Here is a 21,239-nt window from a genome sequence, read left to right on the forward strand (position 1 = left end):
AAGATCCCAAAAAGACAAAGCTTAAAGGCAAGAAACAGACTGAGAGAAGATTTAAAAAAAAATCTAGTCAGGACTACATCAAAATAAAAGGCCTCTGCACAGCAGAGAAAACAATCAACAAAACTAAAAGGTAACCTACAAAATGGGAGAAGATATTCTCAAATCACGTATCCAATATGGGTTAGTATCCAAAATATATAAAGAACTTATACAACTCCATATCAAAAATACAATCAGATTTAAAAATGAGCAGAAGACATGAACAGACATTTCTCCAAGGAAGACATACAGATGGCCAATAGACACATGAAAAAAATGTTAAACATCACTCACCGTGAGGGAATTGCAAATCAAAACCACAATGAGCTATCCCCTCACACCTGTCAGAATGGCTAAAATCAAAAACACAAGAAACAAATGTTGACAAGGATGTGGAGAAAAAGAAACCCTTGTGTGCTGTTGGTAGGAATGTGAACTGGTGCAGCCACTGTGGAAAATAGTATGAGGTTCTTCAAAAAATTAAAAAGAGAATTACTATATGATCTAGAAATTCCACTACTAGGTATTTACCCAAAGAATATGAAAACACCAATTTAAGAAGATATATGCACCCTTATGCTTAGTGCAGCATTATTTACAATAACCAAATTATGGAAGTGGTCCAAGTGTCCATCGATAGATGAATGCATAAAGACGGGACAGTGTACAGATATAAACATATACATGTAAATACATATTCCGCACAATGGAATACTACTCAGCCATAAGTAGAAAAAGATATCTCACCATTTGCAACAACATGGATGGATCTAGAGAGTATAATGCTACATGAGATAAGTCAGTCAGAGGAAGACAAATACCATGTGGTTTCACTCATATGTGGAATTTAAGAACAAAACAAATGAACAAAGAAAAAAAGAAACAAACCAAAAAAAAAAAAAAACAAACCAAACAAACCAGACTTTTAACTATAGAGAAAGAACTGATGCTTACCAGAGAAGAGGTGGGTGGAGGAGATGGGTAAAACGGGTGAAGGTGAGTAAAGAGTACACTTAATCATGATGAGCACTGAGTAATATACAAAATTGTTGAATCACTATAATATACACCTGAAACTAACATAACACTATATGTTAACTGTACTGGAATTTTTTTAAAATCCTGGATTTTTTTAATCTTTAAGAAAAAAGAAAACAACCCACTACAAAAAAATTGATCGAAGTCTACCAACTGGCAGTATGTAGAATAAGAAACCCCCATTACCAACGTTCATGAGAAAGAAAAGCATAACTTCACCAGAAATCAGAGAAATATAAATCAATACCACAGTGAGATACCTTTACAACCAATCAGATAAGCAACATATAAAAGCCTGATGATGCCAAGTCGGAGAAGATGTGGAGCAAGGAGAACCCTCCCACGTTGCTTGGAGAGCAATCAGGCAACACGTACCAAAGCTGATGACGTTTCTCCCCTCAGACCCAGAAACTGCACATCTGCATCTTTGCCTTTGAGAAGGGATGAGATCAGAATGAGGTAGAAAGAGACTAAATCTAACACATGCTGTAAACCCCCCTTTTTTTTTCTTTTAAAGATTTTATGTTGGGGGCACCTGGGTGGCTCAGTCTGCCTTGGGCTCAGGTCATGATCTCAGGGTTCTGGGATCAAGCCCCATGTTGGGCTCCCTACTCAGGGAGGAGCCTGCTTCTCTCTCCCTCCCTCTGCCTCCCCCCACCCCCGCTTGCACTCTCTCTCTAATAAATAAATAAATAAATAAATAAAATCTTAAGAGATTTTATTTTTAAGCAATCTCTACACCCAGTGTGAGGCTCTAACTCATAACCCTGAGATCAAGAGCCACATGCTCTACCAACCGGGCTAGCCAGGCACCCCTATAAAAAATCTTTTTAAAATGTGGTGCGCGCGCGCGCGCGCGCACACACACACACACACACACACACCCAAGAGAAACTCTTCCACATGGTGCAAAGCACATGTGCATGTTGTAGCATTGTCTGTAATGTCACAGAGTCAGAAACAACTATAATATCCTTCAAAGGGCATTTTAAAAGTTAGAAACAACTTTAATGTCCTTCCTTTGATCGAATACTATACAGCATGAAACATGTATAAGGTAGAGGTACATCTTTCTCAACAGGCTGATCTTATGCACATAATGCAGAACATAAACCTGAAATCACTTAGATAACGTTTAAAAACATTTAAAAATACACATACTGTCTATGGATACATATGTGTCAAAGATGCAATCCCTCATGGTAAAGTAATGAGCATCAAATTTAAATTGAAGCTGAGAAGGAAGAGGGGGAATGATGGGCCCAGGAAGGGCTTTATCTCTCTCTCCCCTTTTCACAGGTGGGTGGGAAAACCTGAAGCACGTATGGCATAAAGATATGACAAAATGATAGTACACATGCATTTGCTATCTCATTCTCCCTATTTCCTGTTTGCCTGAAATTGTTCATAATAAAAAAAAATACCGTGTTCTGCACATTTTAAAGATGCCAATAGCTATTACCACTAGGAGCTCTCTTAGGCAGCCAGGGCAAGTGTTACGATTATTGACAGATGATGAAGGTGAAGGAGGAGTGGGCAGGGGGGCACATAGTTTACCATCAGAGGGCTCTGAGTACCCCCCACCCACCCGCCAACATCACACTGAGATGCTTGCTCCAATCATTCAGTACTTTATATAACACAGGGAACTAGACCATGGCGCAACAGAGGGTAGGGGAGGCTGGCAAAGGAGAAGACAACCTCTTCCCTTCTGGAACAGACCGCAGCCTGAGGAAGGGCAATGACATAACTTGATAAAAAGGGAAGAAGACAGGGTGCCCCGGTCATCTGACAGCTTTTCAATGAATCCTGTAATTCTTTCGTGGAGAGGCTGACCATTCACTATGCACCTGCTAAGAAGGAGGAAGTGAGAAAAGTGACCTCGGCTCTGGTCACTTTGCCTTCACAGCCCAGCACCCTGTGCAAACAGGATGCTGCAGTGGGGACACCAGCCTTGAGATCCGGTCCGGGATTGGTCCCTTACAGGCTCTGCCTTTCAGCTCTTCTTATTTCAAACTGAGAAGGTGGACTGCCATCTCGAGGCCAGTGAAATTCTAGAATCTACTTCCCCTGTTTTTCAGGATTTGTTTTCCCTTTTCTCTTAAAATCTGAAAGAGAGCTTCTGCATTTAATATTTGCACATGGTTTTGAGGCTCAGTCCTGGACATGTCCCAGCCATGTTCCTTCCCCCTGGTGACATACACCAAATACCCAGTAATAGTACTTGGTGTCTGGAAGTCAATAAACACTACTCCTCCACCCTGCTCCCCCCACCGTCCCCACTCTTGGGAGTCTGGGAACTGTTAGGTATGGAGGTCACATGACTGTAGCTTTAACTAAGCAGCAAGGAATATGCCCTATTCCACCCCTGCAGTCATACACGCTGTGGGGAGGTGAGGACGAGGGGGAGGGGTGGGTTCCCGACCAAGAACTCAGCAGCACTACACGCACATTTTAGGCTAGAAATAAGAAAGAATTTCCTGGCTGTAGGAACTGCCAAATCGTAGGGTGGGTAACCAAGGGAAGTTCCAGAATCTCCTCTAGAGATCTTTAGAAACCCAATACAACCTCACATATCAGAGACAATTTTTTGCAATCCTGCCTAGAGACAGAAGGACCTGGTGCCTGGTCGGCCCTCTTCCCAGGCATGGGGTCCAGCCTCTTGCCTTCCCCTACTCTTCTCATTATTATATACATCTCCTGTCTATCTTCTTCCCCTTACTGCCAGACCTCGGGCTTGTTTTCATGTGATCCCTTGCCTCCTCACACCTTTCCTTGTTGTTTTATGGAAAGCTGGTCAAAGGTCAGAGTTGCCCAATTACCCACACATAGTTCGGTGGTAGCATCAGATACCCAGGCAAAACAGAGCCATGACTCCAATTCCAGCCTCAACCCCAAAGCTGGATGGAAACGGAGAAAATTAGCTGTTGCTAACAATCCATTATAAATGAAAATAGGAGCCTCGTAATTGATTTTAAATAGATTTTTTTTTTTAAAGAATCATTGGCCTTATTTCATGAAGAATACAGAGTTTCCAAAGCATTCATTCCAGGGTTGGATTTTTTTTCCCCCTTTCTTCTGGCTTAAACCCCAAATGGCCAAGATCCGAGTCTGAATAAACAGTGTGGGTGGTGACCGTTCTGTGAGGCCCGGTAGAGGATGCAATCACTTTCTTCCTCGGTTCAGCATTAAATCATGTGAAACTAGCCCGATTGCGCCCCAGAACTTCTACTCACTAAAGGAGGGCCACATAGCAAGGGTTCTTTCTCTGCTTCTCGGGGAGAAAAAAAAAATTAATTCTCCTAACTGCGAATGTTTAATTATGTATAAAGTTCATTGACCCCACAGGCGGCTGTCAGATGATCTTGCGAAGGCCTGTAAAGGCATCCCAGGAATGCAGTGATGTGGGCAGAAACCGAGTGGATTCATGCCACCGAATGCTTGAAACGGGACGGAATCTGCGGCCGTCCAGAAAGGCTCCAGTGAAAACAGGACTTCGGGATAATCAGTAATTTAATCTCACCTACGCATTTCGAGGCCTTCAAAAGTGAGCGTTATAAATCAGAAACTCAGGAAGGATCCCACAGGGAGGGGGCCCATGACGACGGGTGAAGTAATTCTGTTTGCTGGTTACGGCCGCAGCTGGCTGGAAGAGGCAGGCGATCGCAGTGGTTTTTTTCCCCATTTTGGAGGTAATGCTTTCTGACTTCCCAGCTACCGACACGAAAAGACAACGACGATGAAGCAATCCCATTCATAAATACACCGTGGGGCTTGGAGGAGACGGCAGCGTCTCTGTTTATTTAGATGGTTTTGATAGAATACGGCCCTGGAGTGTGCCCCCAGTGACTGTGTGTCTTTGTCAGAAGATGCCCCGGAGTGTGTGATTCACACACAAGGGCTGGACAGCCCCCTTTGGGCTAATGGAGGAGAAGGGGACAAGCCAGGTGACCTTCCAGACTCTGTCCCCCTCCCACAGGTTCTCTCCCGGGCACACGCCTGGCTCCTGGCCCCCAGCCTATTGTGAAAGCCAGCAGTGGGAAATATTCGGAGACAGTGTGGTTTGGGCTTCTTCGGGAGGGGAGGCCACAGCCCCAGGGGACGCTGCGGTCAGGTGGCCAGCTCCAGGGCACTCTCCTACATAGACGCAGGAAATACAAACTCATCTGGCTTGGGGCTTCCTAAGATTAAAGTGACCTGTCAGGGGTAAGTTTTCAGTCCAGACAGGGTCTATGAGGCAAAATACAATCTTTCAGTGGAGAGAACTTCCCAGTGTTGTATTCCCAAACACAACTAAGCTGCACTCTCTCTGGCATCTTTATCGTCACGAGTATAGAGAATGGGTGGCCAGAGTTTGGCCAACAATTCTGCTCCTCTGATGGAAGCAGAATGGAAAGAGTCTCACTTGTTTCATTTTTAGCCTACCCTGAAATTCTTGGGTCCTTGAGCAAAATCAGCCACTGAGCTTCTGAATGCACCCTTCAGGTCTGCGTTCAGCTCATGCTAATCCAATAGATAACAGATAGATAATAGATAATAGAAAAAGCTAATCCAATAGATATTTGGAAAACATAAATAATGCGGTAGGTACTATGGGCGATACAAAAATCAAAAAGGCACAGACGAACCCTGCCCTCAAGCAGGTCAGAAATGAAGAGGCACACATTAATCCTGGGAGGGCTCAGGAAGCTTTCTGCACGCAATCTTCCCAGGGTGTGGTGGCATCTGACTCGCACTTTTACCAAAAGCTCCATGTCCTCCTGTTCACTGTGGCATTTTGGAGAGGAAAGAGGTATAACTCACTGAGTCATGATTATTCACTGCTGGGTTCTATAATTTTACCTTGTTTTTAATCCATCTGACATTTGAGTCTCCTGTCAAGATCCCTTTGTTAAGGCCCAGACCATTTCATTCAGTGAGCAGTTAGTAAAAAAGAAAAAGAATTTCTTCTGTCTTCCCACCCTAACGAAGGAAGCCTTCCTTTAAATCCTAAAAAAAAAATTTCTAGAAATATGATTCCCCGTAATTACAGGGGAAATATGCTTCCAGATAAAGAAATTTGGACACTAAGTAATATCTTAAATCACTTCCACCTTTTGGACACTACAATTTATAAAATTCCATGAAGGAAATGACTCTTACTTCTCATGAAGTTCCCGTTGGGAAATTGCTGACAGCCACAGTTATGAAAGCGATATCCTCTGGCTGGTCCCAATTCCTTCCCATTGTCGGGGGCCTTCACCATCTTCGAATCACACAGCAATTTAATTATTTCTCATCTGTACTAGGTGTTGCAGTCCACCTGGTCAGTACATGTCTCTGTTACATTGTAAGTTCTTGGACATTAGGGAGTGTTTTATTCATCTTTATATTCCCCCAGAGTGTCTATAACATAATGTCCACAAAAGCAGTGAGTAAATAAATATCACGGAAACATCTATGGCATGGGTTGAAAAACTTTTTTTTTAAGGTTTTATTTATTTATTCATGAGAGACAGAGAGAGAGGCAGAGACACAGGCAGAGGGAGAAGCAGGCTCCCCACAGGGAACCGGATGTGGGACTTGATCCCGGGACTCCAGGATCATGCCCTGGGCCAAAGGCAGGCGCTAAACCACTAAGCCACCCAGGCATCACTGGAAAACTTTTTTAATAAAGGGCCACATAGTAAATATTTTAAGATATATGGTTTCTATCATAACTATTCAACTCTACTGTTATTATAGGAAAACAGCCCCAGACAATCCATAAATAAATGAGCATGGCTGTGTTCCAATAAAACTTTATTTACAAAAATAAATAGCAAGTCAGATTTGGCTCACAGGCCATGATTTTTGAATCCCTGATCTTTGGTCTTTATCTCTGCCATAAACCTTAGTATATTCTCTAAATTTTCATATGTTCCCTATGATTATCAATAATTAGATAAAGTGCAGAAAATGTAAACATTTAAGAGTTGTTTTCGAACTCCACATTAATGAATCCACTTAAAAAAAAAAAAAACCCACCAGGAAAGTACATACAGAAATTAGCTGCTACTCCAAGTATATTTCATGTTCACTTATTTTATCATATGCCTTTAAAAGGAACAATTCTTATTCCTCAAAAATGGGGTAGTCATTTTGCCATTGACCTCATCATTATTGAGTAAACCTGATACAAGATCTCAGAGTTACTGGGTGAAGAGTCCAGTGCTGGGGCATGGTGAACTTGACACTTTCCTGGAAAGGGGGAATAAATGCACCTCCCTCATTCCCGCTCTTTACCAAATCATTTGGTCTGATTTTACTGCCAAAGGTTATTAACGCAAACGATACGTCCTCCTTTTTCTTGATGACCCTCTGGAAAACGTCCAGCTACAAAGAACACAACAGAAATCTCAAAAGCCCAGCAAACACACAGAGAAGTAAAGAGTAGCTACGAGAATTTGATGAAAACAAGATGTCCTAGCCTGTCACCCTGACCTGGTTTAAGAGTGCCCCACCCACTCTATTCTTTCCCTCCCTGTCCAGCCACCTTGGTGCAAAATACGATTTTTTAAAAAGGGATGCCAGATCTGAACTGCAGTGGGAACTCAAAGGATACAAAATTGGAAGGCTGACTGCTTGATTTGGAAAAATTCAACCAGTTGTTTTCAAGGTAGGAGGAAATACAGAGCCCACAACATACAAACGAGCACCCACAGACATTCTTTGAGATGGGCTACTCTGAAGGTGTGGATCTTGAAACTGTCTGCCATCCCCATGGTATCATGAAACAGTTCTAGAGATTTCTTGTAAGAAAGAAAAAATGAAGAATGAGCCTTTCCGAGCCTCTCCTCAGCACCTAAAGCAGGTTCAAAAAATCAGAAGGATCCTGTGCCTTAAGAAAATGAGAAACCACTGACTTGCAAATAAAAGATACCATTGGGGGCTCAAAACACCTGAGTTCAAATCTACCACATTCAACCTATGTGACATGACTTGAGGCAAATTATCTAACTTTACAGTAGCTTATCCTTTTTTTTTTTTTAAACACAGGGCTAAGGTGTATACACACACACACACACACACACACACATATATATAAGAAATGTGTAGAACAGAGGACATACTCTGTATGTACTAATTTATTTCACTTTTTTTTTAAAAAAAGATTTTAATTATTTATTCATGGGAGACAGAAAGAGAGAAGCAGAGACACAGGCAGAGGGAGAAGCAGGCTCCTTGCAGGGAGCCTGATGCGGGACTCACTCCCCGGACCCGGGATCACATCCTGAGCCAAAGGCAGACACTCAATCCCTGAGCCCCGCAGGCGTCCCTATAAGCCCTAATTTATTTCAACAAATGTTGAGAATCAATCACTTGCCTGTGTTCAAGAGTAGAAAATGAATTATGCTGTAGATTCTGAGCATAAGGAGCAAGTGTCCATCCCTTACTGCTCTTTCTGCAACACTACTGCACAACCATCCCCAGTTCCTCTCCTTTATTTATTCAATTTCCTACCCTTGTAGTCTTGCCTTATTATCACTCACTCCTCAGTGCAACATCCCCTCCTCCACTCTGCTACAAAATACAGAGGCCATTCTGGGCATTATGCAGAATGGAGCTCTAGCCAAAAGCATCATGTACCCAAAGTAATATTATTTACACTGACTTAATTCCTATTTCATAAAATTTTGAACTGCTTATATGCCGTGTGGCAATGGGACACAGGACCTTCTTGCCATCTTGACTTGGGGGTTGAAAAGACGTCTAAGAATCAACACAGGAGTTCAGAGGGGGATCATGTGGAGTAGACACTGAGAGGGAAGTATAAAGCTGGGGATGACTGTGATATGGCCAACAAGGCTGTTTACAATACTTAGGACAACTCCCTCGTCTCCATTACAACAGTGCAGGTGACATTCCCCATGGGAAAAGCCACTGACCATGAAGTGTCAATGAATCAGCAACCTGCTGGAAAGGTTGTGTGAGCAGCAGAGGCAAGGCCTGAGGCCCAGGAGTAAAGGACAGAACTCGTTAGTCAGGATCCTCTTTTGCTTCCACCCCCAAGAAACCGAGCACTGGCATAAGGATGCAGAACACCTGATCTTTATTTCCTTTGAATCAACCTCTTGGGCTGTGCGTACAGGACACAAAACTACCGACTGAAGAGAAAAAATAATGCATAAATCACAGGACATATTGGATAGATGTTAAGCTCAATTTAACATTGAGAGAGATGCTCTTCATCTCTTCTGAGGCTCCATGAGAACATGATCTGTTTCTCTCTTCCGGTTTCCAGCTTCTTTCATACCAAAAACTTCTCCTTGAAATGCAAGATCTTTCAAGAGTCCATCTTGAGATTTCCAGAAGGTTCATGTAAGCCAAGTAAGTGGGCTCCTCTGATTAGTGTGCCTAGAACAGGTAAAGATGTCTTTTAAACCAATCACTCAAAAGTTAGCTGCTAAGGAGGGCTGCTACTTCAGCGTCGGGAGACGGGGCCATGTGGGTTTCTCCCGTCCATCCGTCCCTGGCAGCACTCTGGGCAAAGCAAACAGAAAATCTCGAGGAAAAAAAAGAAACTTTCAGAGCCCATGCTGGGCCCCTTCACATTCCTTTTTTAAGCATTACGAGCCTGATCCTAGGCCACAGATGCAGCTTTTGGATGTCAGAGGCAGCAGGCAGATGTTTTCTCTTAAGTCCGTTGTCTCTCCCTCAATCTGTTTATAGCTGCCTCCCTGTCAGCCTGCACCACCAGTTCTCACTGAACGCACATCCTAAAGCTTTCTTCCCGCCACACACAAAGGGGCAGTTCTCCGGTAATCTGTTCTCTCTTGCATGAGGAATGCACCCAGTCACCAGGTAACCCATTAACCCATTTCTGAGGTGTTCCCCAGCCATCTTCAAGAAATACTGTAGGAAAAGCCCTTGCATAGGGATTATGTTCCCGAAGTTGTATGGTATCAGAAAGGGTTTTATTCTTCTTAGAAGTAAACGACTGAGGTCACACAACTGGTATTGGCCTCTTCAGTGAACTGGGTATCACTGATGGGTCCTATGATGGAAGTCAGGGTTATTTATTCAAACCTGTGGGTTTTGCTTTGCTTTGTTTTTTTGTGCTGGGCGTGTAGATGCTCTTCGTACAAGTCAGTCAGAGGATCTCTATTTGTAAGTCAGTTACAAATTCCACAGCAGGCAAACCAAGCAATAGATTTCAGAGACTTATCCAAGCTCCCTACAGATTCATCCAGGATATGATCCACCAGAGATGCAGGAGAATCTCTGAGGCTATTCCTCATACACAAAAGTACCATGAAACATGCCATGAAACAAGGGGGTTTCTTGTTGGTGATGGAACAGTTCTGTATCCTGATGGGAGGATGGTTACAGGAATCTAGACATGGGGTGAAGTCCACTTATCAGCCCACACATGAATGAATGCATGTAAGAACTGGTGAAATCTGAAGAAGCTCTGGAGATGTCACTCACATCAAGTTCCTGGTGGTGGTAATGTATATACTATATACATTATACTCTAAGCTAGAGTTAGGCAAGCCACTACCATTGGGGGAAGACAGATGAAGAGTACATGGGACCTCTCTGTGCTATTTTTGCAACTTCCTGTGAGTCTATATTTATTGCAAAACAAAAAGTTTAAAAAGTGGCACGACAAAGTTAGCATTTGTCTGGCAGTAGCTTGCCCATCTTAGCCTCACTACATTTGAAGATCTACGCTGCTTCTTTTTCTACTCACAGAATTTTAAAGCATTTCCTATGACCTTTCTCTGAGAAATAACATCAACCTATTTTCTCATCTGTACATCGTGGCCTCTCTGAATAGGAGGGCTGTTGGGAGGGGCTGAGAGGGATGATGGGTTCTGAATGGCTCACACCTGGCTCACCAGTGTTGGGCATCTCAACCAGCGTTCTGGTAAGACAGCACATTTCAGCTGTTTCATGGGTATTCCTAATGACATAGAGGATTAGAGTAATCAGGTTCTAGCTCCAAGGGGCAAATATAAAGATAAGGCTATTATTAGCTAAGAAACAGGGAGGAGAGAGGAGGCTAATCCAGGCCAAGACTTTGCTCTTTTTTCTCTGTTTCCACAAGCTTCTTGCAGGACTTCTCATGGCTCTGATTCATCTTATAGGTCTGGGGCCAAAGCAAGATACCCTGTGACACTCAAGTCTAAACCTGTCTGCCCCCCCGCCCCGAAGTTGTATGGCATCAGAAAGGGTTATCCTTTTTGTTGTCTACCATCACCCTACCTTTTGCTTTACTCATTTATCAGCTGTATCTCTGCATTCAGGTATGAACTCCAGGAGCAGTTTGTCCCTTCTGTTTGCCAGTGTATCCCTAACACTGAGGACAGTGCAGTGACTACTTACTGACTGGAGGGCTCAGAAAACGAGTAACACATCTCTAAAACAATGGCCATTAGACCATGGCAATTCTCAAACACACGGATCATTATAAATGACACAGTGCCTTCACTAACAATCATTCAGGCTGGTTTACGTATGCCAAGGTGATTTTACGTTTGGCTAAGAGAATCAACAAGACAAAAATTTGACTGGTGGTTTATAATGGTAGCAGCGGAGTTCAAGAGCTATGGGAATCCCAATGAAAATACATTTCAGGGGTGCCTGGATGGCCCAGTTGGTTAAGCATCTGCCTTCAGCTCCAGTCATGATCCCAGGGTCCTGGGATCAAGCCCCATGTTGGGCTCCTGCTCAGCAGGGAGTCTGCTTCTTCCTCTCCCTCTGCTCATGCTCTCTCACTCGCACACATGTGCACACTCTCTCAAATAAATAAATAAAATCTTAAAAAAAAAAGATATGATTCCTGCTAAATTTTCTGTCTGAGGTAAAAAGAGACAAGTAGCAGGTAAGTAGATAGGGAGGCAGGAACAAGCATATATCTGAATACACACACACACACACACACACACACACACACTTTCTCATTTCCAAAGATGTAATGGGATCTTGATGTTTCCTTTACCCTCGTAAGTCAGCCTGCAGTGAATGGGGAATCCCTTGGCAGCAGACAGAAAAGCACCAGGGAGACACGGCTGATGGGTATGGTGGCACAAGTAGGTAGAAAGGACACAGAAGGAGCCTGCCATGAGACACTGAGAATGTCCTGGATGATGTCACTGCCTCCACCGTGTAGGCTCCTAAGGGTGGTGAGTGCTCAGGAGTGAGGGCTGCCCTGTCACCAAATCATCAATCTGGAGCTGTCTTTCCCTGGAGTAAGTCATGCCACTGTTCAAAACGGGACAGGCTTTGGACAACCCACTGCGCTCAAGGCATCAGAAGAAAACTCTTAGGGGATTGTGTTTTCAGATGTGGTGAAATGTTTTAAGTAAATGATCTGCGTTAGTGAGGGGGAAAAACACCCCCAAAAGACCCCTTAAAATCATGAGAATAAACATGAGGAGGCCAACGACCCCCTAACTTTAAAAGTATACTTGGAGCTGAGCAGCCTTCAGGCTTCTGACACCAAAGTCAGCTTATGCTGACTGACTCCCCTTCATTTCACGCTTCTCTTAAAAGAAAACAGGCCGGACTGTTTCAGTAAATAACAAAAGGTCAGAGAAATGCTACTCACAACATGAGCAAAATAACGGTGCAACCTGCCAAAATGTTTCCTAAGGCCTAAGAGGCAGAAAAATCCAGTGGTGAACTAGTCCACAGACCTGTGAGTGAGAAGGAAAGGTTCATCCCAGTAAAATGTGCCATCAGGCCTCTAGCTCATGTCCCATCAGTGAGAAATGAAAATATAGATTATGCTGTCAGGGTCCAGCCAACATTTAAATTCCGGCGTCCCTCATAAAGAAGCAGGTTACCTATGTGTGTAGTTCGTTTTTTCAGGTTTCTCTTCTTAGGTTATATTTTGACTTTGGAGCCAAGTGTCGAAATGGTGGTCAAACCACTACGCTTTTACTCGAAAGCAGAGCTCAGACTAAATTTGGTTAAATCCCCTCCTGAATGAAACTTCTGATTGGTTTCACTCCAGCCACCTGAGGTTGGGCACCATACATTCATTTTACCTGCAGCACTTTTCGGAGGTGAACAGGATGAAAATAGCATTATTAAGAGCTTGAGAGAGAGAGAAATACATCCAAGGCAGAAGCCAAGACCCTTTGTCCTCAGGATATTGCCTCAATTGATTCTGTGTCTGTAATCTGTAGGGGTATAGTCTTGCCAGGGCATTCCTTACTCTTAGCTTTGTAGACAACACCACACTTGAAGCCATGTTGCCAAACTTATTGCAAAGTCTGAATATCATTCATCTCTGGTTTCTATGGGACCTAGTAAGTGGTCAATGCTCAGCATATTCAGTGGGTTAACAGTATCCATATTCTATATCATTCCTGGTTTAAACCTATAAAGCAGCATTTTGCTAAATATATCCCATGAAATACTAGCCTGATAAGATGTTATCTGGGTGCAAAATAATTCTGATTCCATGACAAAATATGTTTTAGAAATGCTTCTACAATTACCTACATTCCCCCATTCACATGCGCAGATGAAAGCTTCTGAGAAGTCTTGCTTTTGAAACCTCAGTCAGCATTTCCCAAATGATTTTCAGAAACTTTTTCTCAATTAATACCTCTTACAATCCTGAGGAACTAGTGTTTTGTAGAGGACACATTAGGGAATGCTACCTTAGAGTAATTTCTGATTCATGGGTAATCTTTTCTCTTCTTTTTAAAAAAAGATTTTATTTATTTATTCATGAGAGACACAGAGCCAGAGAGCCAGAGATATAGGCAGAGGGAGAAGTAGGATCTCCGTGAGGAGCCTGATGCATGACTTGATCCCAGGACCCCAGGATGACAACCTGAGCCAAAGGTAGATGTTCAACCACTGAGTCACCCAGGTGCCCCCATGGCTAATCTTTTCTAATCTGTCATTAAGTCTGATTGATTCTTCCTGAATTCACGATATATTATTATGGTGAATACAGCCCATTTAATACCCTATTGTTAGTTTCTTATTCTTTAACCCGTAGCTTCATAATATCATAGTCTCACAGAAGGTCAGGTCTGGAAGTGCTCTTAGAAATAATCACAAAGTAAAAAAAAAAAAAAAAAAGAAAAGAAATAATCATAAAGTAAAGGTCAACCCCTGAGTTTAACAGAGTTGTTAACCAACACCTCTGCAGTGAAGGTACTGGCTTAAGATGTCAACATACAATACATTTAGCTCCCTAAAGGCAAGGGTGGTGTCAAGCGCTTATGCTCTGCTTCCTATCCACACTGTGGACAGGAATTACCACAGTGGGCCCCAAGTGGGGAGGAGAAGGTAAGAGATGCCAAGGGAAGCCAGGGAAGGCCATACGCATGCATCTTCATCCTCTCTCTTAACTCTTGGACAGCTCTGTGGGTCAGGTATTTGCATGACAAGGAAGCTCAAGACCACACAGTAAGCAGGTCGCTGTGCCAGGATTTGAGCCAAGAACAGTCTGACTCCAAACACATACTCCTACCAGTGCATTCTATTCCTTAACAAAGAGGCCCTCAGTAAGAGCATGCCGAATCACAAATCAAACCAGGAATCTGCATATCTGAAATTGGAGAGACTATCGTCACCACTGCAAGCAGAAACACAAAGTAAGCTTTTGCTTCCCATCAAAATATCCCATCACTTGTGAATGTGAAGAAGAGAGTAAATTTGAATTCACTATTAGTGAAATGAAAAGCTTCGACTGGTGAAAATGGAATTGAGTCAATCAAATAATGAGAACTAAATGCGGCTATTATTGAACATCACAAATAACATATTTGCAAAGTTTTGCATGACCATTCAATGTTAGAATTGATTGCTTCTCATGTCAAGTGCGGACTCGCTTTGGTTATGCCTCAGGAAATCTGTGGTGGGCACAAGTTCAGCTAATATGATGATGACGGTGGTGGTGCCAGTATATTTTCATTTTATATACCAAGACATATACACTACTCAAAACTGCTGTAGTGCTAATGGCGGAAAGGAAGCTTTTTCCACATATAATCAACTGATTTAAACTATGAGAGTGTTCTTTTTCATATTCATCTGTCAGTAACCCAAATTAAAAAATTTAAAGTTTTTTATTTGCATTTTTGAGGTATTTTGAACACTGGTAAGTAGTTTTTTCCACTTAGTAGTGGAATTACTGTCTTTTGGAGAATTTCTGAAGCAACACGTGGTCCCTAAGTCCAAGTAAAACATTAAAATGACAGGAAGGGTGCTGTGGGTGGGGGGACTCAGTCAGTTAAACATCCCACTGTTGGTTTCAGCTCAGGTCATGATTTCAGGACTATGGGACTGAGCCTCGCATCCAGCCTCCACACTTTGAGATTCTCTCTTCCTCTCCCTCTGCCTCTCCCACTTACAATCTCTTCTCTCTCTCTCTCAAATAAATAAATAAATCTTTTTAAAAAATGATAGAAATAAACTAACAACAAATAATAATGGTCACAAACCCATGAATAATCAAATTAAATAAAATCCTGGCCTGGGAGGATTTATATTACTCTTTATAATAATCAATTACTGTGCAACTCAGCTTACAGATAACATGAAGTTTCAACATTTGTAGAAGGAGGAAATTTTAATTTTAGTATTTAAGTCAAGCATGACTGTGTAACCTTAAAAAATGACTAAGAAAAATATTTTATATCTGAATGCTGAGGCCAATTTTTCAGTCATCATTAAGATAGTAAACTTAAGCATTAGGTTTATCATCTGGAAATTAAAGACAAAAACAATTTATGAACAAACCATTGATGTCTCTACCAATCTCTTAATCCTCAAATACCAGGGATGCTAAATTTCCTCCCACCTCAAAACAGACACCAAAGAGACTGTCATTCACTGAGATTTTGAGATGCAACAAAGAAGAGGAAATCTACAAGGAAACAACTGTAAAAATCTTGACCATTCCTGTCATAGCTTAGGGACAGAAAAATTACTTTTTTTAAGATTGCCTATGAATGTTATTTATTTATTGTTTATGTACCTCTTTTCTTTAAGCTTTTAAAAAAGATTTATTTATTTATTCTGAGAGGCAGAGAGAGAGAGAGAGAGACCAAGACACAGGCTCCTCCCAAGAAGCCAGATGAGGGACTCTATCCTGGATCCCGGCATCATGCCCTGAGTGAAAGGCAGGCGCTCAACCACTGAGCCACCAAGGAGTCTCTCTCTTTTTAAAATTTAAATTCAATTAATTAACATATAATGTATTTTTGGTTTCAGAGGTAGAGGTCAATGATTCATCAGTCTTATACAACACCCAGTGCTCATGACATCATGTGTCCTCCTTAATGCCCATCACCCAGTTACCCCGTCCCCCCCCCGCCCCCTCCTCTCCAGTGATCCTCAGTTTGTTTCCTATGATTAAGAGACGAAATCAGAAAAATTACTTTCAAGAATATAAAACACCCACTGGACTTTTTCATTTGCTTCATTAACATCCCAACCTCCCTTTATGGATTCAGGGTCCTCATGTCCTAATGGGAGAGCTCTGATTGGCCACTGCTTTCCTTCATCCCATATCCAAGTGAATGAGACAGGGTCAGTTCTGCAGAGGTTCTGCGTAGAGAAATCCACCAGAACTAGACCCAGACTAGAGCAGGAAGCAGGCAGAAATTAAGAAGGAAGCAGAAGAGGCAAAATAAATAGCTTCCTAGCATCTGCTGTTTCAGATCTGATTTTTTTTTTTTTGTAAGTGAATGCACAGACAGCAGATACCAATTCTACAAACAAAAACATATTTTAATGGTAAATAGAATTATTCCTGGGCTGAGTACAGTTTGGATTTGTTTCTCATTCCCCTCACTGTGACAGAGAATAAGAGTAGCTGCCACTTCCATGGTGTTCAGGGCGTGCTGGGCACGGTTCTAAGCGCTTGCCTCCTATTAACGCACAGCAGCACTCAGAAGGAAGGCGTCATTATAATCGGCACTCTGCAGATAAGGAAGAGGGAGCATCAAAAACCAGGCAGCAAAGGGTAGAGCTGAGGTCAGAATCTGGGCAGGCCGCTTGGGCCCACGCTGCTAAGGCCTGATGCCTGAGGACCAATTATGAACTTAGCAGGGTTTACTATTCTGACATGCTTGGATAAGACACAAATTCAAAGCAGTTAATAATCACTTCCCATATAAGAATACCTTTTGATATTCAGAAAAGGGTTAATATACTCTATGGTCCGACCTCTCTATCGCCTAACTGGGGCAGCCTCATCACTGGACAGGTCCCCCGAAGATGTCCCAGGGCTAGTTCAAAACCTCAGTGACAGGGGATCCCTGGATGCTTCAGCAGTTTAGTGCCTGCCTTCAGCCCAGTGATCCTGGAGTCCCGAGATCGAGTCCCACGTCAGGCTCCTTGCATGGAGCCTGCTTCTCCCTCTGCCTATGTCCCTGCCTCTCTCTGTCTCTCTGTCTGTCTCTCTCTCTGGGTGTGTGTCTCTCATGAATAAATGAATAAAATCTTTAAAAAAAAAATCAGTGGCAGGACAAACCTCTCCTAAAGAACATCAGCTGGTTACAGTGTAGATTTGGGGAGAAAAGTACATGAAGTGGTCAGGGGAGACTTCTGTTACAACAACTGGATGACTTCCTTTACATTCTAGATAGGAATAACTGAATAATTTAATTGCTGGAGTTAAAGGCTTGTCTGTTTTGAGGAAAATGAGATTTTTATTTGGGATTCCCCAGTATATTAGAAAGATGATTCTTAGTATAATTGTGGGCAAGAAGGAAATAATACACATATTTGTGGCTATGAGCAACTAACCAGAAAAAAAAAAAAAAAAAGGAAAGAAACCGTCCGGACTTGCACAGTTCCAAAAACTGCTGAATGTTTTCCTTTTTTTTTTTTTTCCACCCAACTAAGTATTTCTTTCTTATCGAGGAGGCTTCATTTCCCACCTGTGCCTTTTACGTTCTTGAAATACATATAAAGTTAGTGTTTATTTTCTACCCACTGAAAGCTTAAGTTATTCTTTGGGCTTTACTTTTAGGAGTCACAATTTGCTTGGCAAGCTTCGGCGTAAGAGAAAGCTTCCTTTTATGTACAGCAAACTCCTGACTATTTAGAATGTTTGCTTGGGAGATAAAGGGAAGCCTGGTGGTTTTTCTACTTTATAACAATTACTATGTATGACATGACCAGACAAAAACCGAAATGTGCTCAAACTGAATTCCACCTTCCTTTGGCAAGTAGTGGGATCATGATCATCAATGCCAGTTTTTTTTTTTTTTTTTTTTTTTTTTTTTTTTTTATAAATTAATTTTTATTGGTGTTCAATTTACCAACATACAGAATAACACCCAGTGCTCATCCCGTCAAGTGTCCCCCTCCGTGCCCGTCACCCATTCACCCCCACCCCCCGCCCTCCTCCCCTTCCACCACCCCTAGTTCATTTCCCAGAGTTAGAAGTCTTTATGTTCTGTGTCCCTTTCTGATATCTCCCACACATTTCTTCTCCCTTCCCTTATATTCCCCTTCACTGTTATTCATATTCCCCAAATGAGTGAGAACATACACTGTTTGTCCTTCTCCGATTGACTTACTTCACTCAGCATAATACCCTCCAGTTCCATCCACGTTGAAGCAAATGGTGGGTATTTGTTGTTTCTAATGGCTGAGTAATATTCCATTGTATACATAAACCACATCTTCTTTATCCATTCATCTTTCGATGGGCACCGAGGCTCCTTCCACAGTTTGGCTATTGTGGACATAATGCCAGTTTTTTAATAGTCCAGTGTTACTTAAAACTTCCAAACGTTTGTAGCATAAGCTAATACATACATTCAAATACTGGTTACGGAAAAGATGCAACATGTAGTCATCCAAACCTTTGCATCGGATCATCCTTGGGCTTCACACTGAGTGTTAGGTTTCAGTAAATGAAGATCACCTCTTCAAGCTGGTGACCACAGGCACCAACCTGACAGCACACATGTAGTACATTCCCTGGATCTCAGCAAAAACCATCAGACAGGAAAAACACACTGAGGCATGAGGACTTCCAAAGGTCACATGAGAGCAGGTGAAAGAGGAGCAGAATGCAAAGCTATAAACCTGGGCCCTGCCTGTACCTGGATCTGGCTGGGGACCCCCCGCCACTGTTGAGTGTGCAGACCTGAAGAGCATGTGGTTGCAGGTCTGATTCCTCTTATGGGCATTTAGAAGAAGCAAGTTACATACAATAGGAAGGTCTAGTCCAATCCTTGACTTCAGGTGGTTAATATCATGTCCCCCCACTTTAGTGGTGGCATGGAGAAGGTCTAAAAGAGCTGACTGACACAGAGCAGTATAGGCTAGCACAGGTCACCTTTTCCAGCTCCATAAATTATAGGGGACTCATTTCTGGAGTGTGCGTTACTGGTCACGAATGAAATAGCATGGCAGTGTGGACAGCTGTATCTAGACTATTACTTCTAATAAACAGACCAAACTCAGCCATGCTGAGGGTGCAGAGTGCCCTTCCTACTCTATCAGAGCTGGACTGGACCCTAGAAGGACACCAGCATCCAAACCTCAAGGGACAAGACTTTTCTGTGCTTCTAACTGGAATGCCAATGTGATCCACGGACCATTCAGTTCTTCAATAGCCAAAGTGGCTTTGTATGAATCCTGACAGTCGGAGAATATGGACACAGAGAAGCCACTTACTAGCCAGGATAGGTGATGGGCTGCACTTCCTTTTCTTGCTTTGCAACTGAGTTGCTGATTAACTTAGGCTACTGGCTTCTTAATTTTGGATTTCCCCTGTGTAAAAAACATGGGAAGACAATGTCTAACTACCTCTCAGGGATATTGCAAAGATTACCTAGTTAATGTTTTAAACCATGTGGTACTAGGACAGCACCATTTGCTACATATTGCCATCATTAAAATCATCCATAATTGGTTACAGGCACACATACAACATTTCTTAACAAAGGAGGAAGGAAGGAAGGAAGGAAGGAAGGAAGGAAGGAAGGAAGGAAGGAAGGAAGGAAGGAAGGAAGGAATTCTTTTTTTAAAAGATTTATTTATTTATTTGAGAAAGAGAGAGAGGGAGAGCACACAAGCAGCGGGGAGGGGCAGAGGGAGACAGGGAATCTCAAGACTCCCTGCTGAGTGTAGAGCCCCACAGTGGGCTCAATCTGAGAACCTTGAGACCATGACCTGAACCAAAATCAAGAGTCAGACACTTAACCAACTGAGCCACCCAGGTGCCCCAGAAGGAATTCTGTTCTTATTTGGGGGATTTCACAAAACATCATGTCAAAAACATTAACATTCTAAAAACTAAATTCAACTGAAAACTAAATTCAATAGCAAGGGAATGTACTCAAGTGGAGAGATGGTGATACCTCAATCTATAAGTCCTTTAAGGAGAGAAAGAACTTAAGGATATAGTTAATTCATCACATGTATTTGATGGGACAAAGATAATCAATAATCTCCTTCTGTCTGAGATTCAGTTTAGTTTGAGAATACCATAAAAATGCTGTCGTTGTGTATCTGTTGAATGCTTAGGCTTGCCAATTGTAGTACTCCAGTCATAAAATGACCCTGTTTTGTGACCACATAAGAAACTAAGAAATTAAGATGGAGTCAAGTGGTCAAGGGGCCATGTCTATGAAGGCGATGTATCGTAAATTCTTCTCACCTTTTCTCTCCCTGCCCAGTACCCTACATTTGTGAGCCTAGATGAGGGGTATGTAGTTGGGGGACAGGGGTCCATTTTTAGCTAAAGGTCAAAAAATAGGGTGACCAACCTTCCCCATCCCACATGGAGCTGGCCCCCTCGTCTTGAGCATCTTCTGTAGCAAGCTAAACCAGCTACAGAATAAGTGAAGTAATTAACAGTTATGCTTAACATCCATTAAAACCAAATACATGTCCAGTAAACAAGACTGACCCAGGAAATCCTCTATCCAGACTGTGTTCACCAGTCCACAAAAAATAGGAAAAGTTAGGGGAGGTAGTGAGGTTGTTTTTTTTTTTGTTTTTTTTTCTAAGTTAAATTCATTCCATTTTAAAATAGGGTAATTTACTCTCAGGTTGTTTTTCCTACTTTTTGCTGTTAAATGTTCTTTAGTTACCGGTGAGAATAAATAGTAGCTAATTTCTTAATATCCCAACTTGGCAAAGTAAGAAGTTACCATCTGTATATTGATTGGCTCTTATATTTTAAAAGAGAGAGAAACAGA

General features: G+C 42.3%; 1 protein-coding gene across 4 annotated transcripts in view; it reads right to left on the minus strand.

The window, feature by feature from the left end:
- Positions 1 to 21,239, minus strand: part of LOC129495480 (apoptosis regulator Bcl-2) — a 171,298-nt gene that overhangs the window by 93,923 nt on the left and 56,136 nt on the right. Inside the window, exon 3 of one of the 4 annotated variants that reach the window (XM_055303020.1) lies at positions 9,196 to 9,453. The exons of the other annotated variants lie outside the window; for them this stretch is intronic. Within the exon in view, the coding sequence (XP_055158995.1) occupies positions 9,445 to 9,453 (9 nt within the window). The 3' untranslated portion in view covers positions 9,196 to 9,444. Of the gene's footprint in view, positions 1 to 9,195; positions 9,454 to 21,239 lie in introns of those variants that run through there. 4 annotated transcript variants of the gene reach the window in all.

Source organism: Nyctereutes procyonoides, unplaced genomic scaffold, assembly GCF_905146905.1.
Source record: "Nyctereutes procyonoides isolate TBG_1078 unplaced genomic scaffold, NYPRO_anot_genome, whole genome shotgun sequence".
Lineage (NCBI taxonomy): Eukaryota > Metazoa > Chordata > Mammalia > Carnivora > Canidae > Nyctereutes > Nyctereutes procyonoides.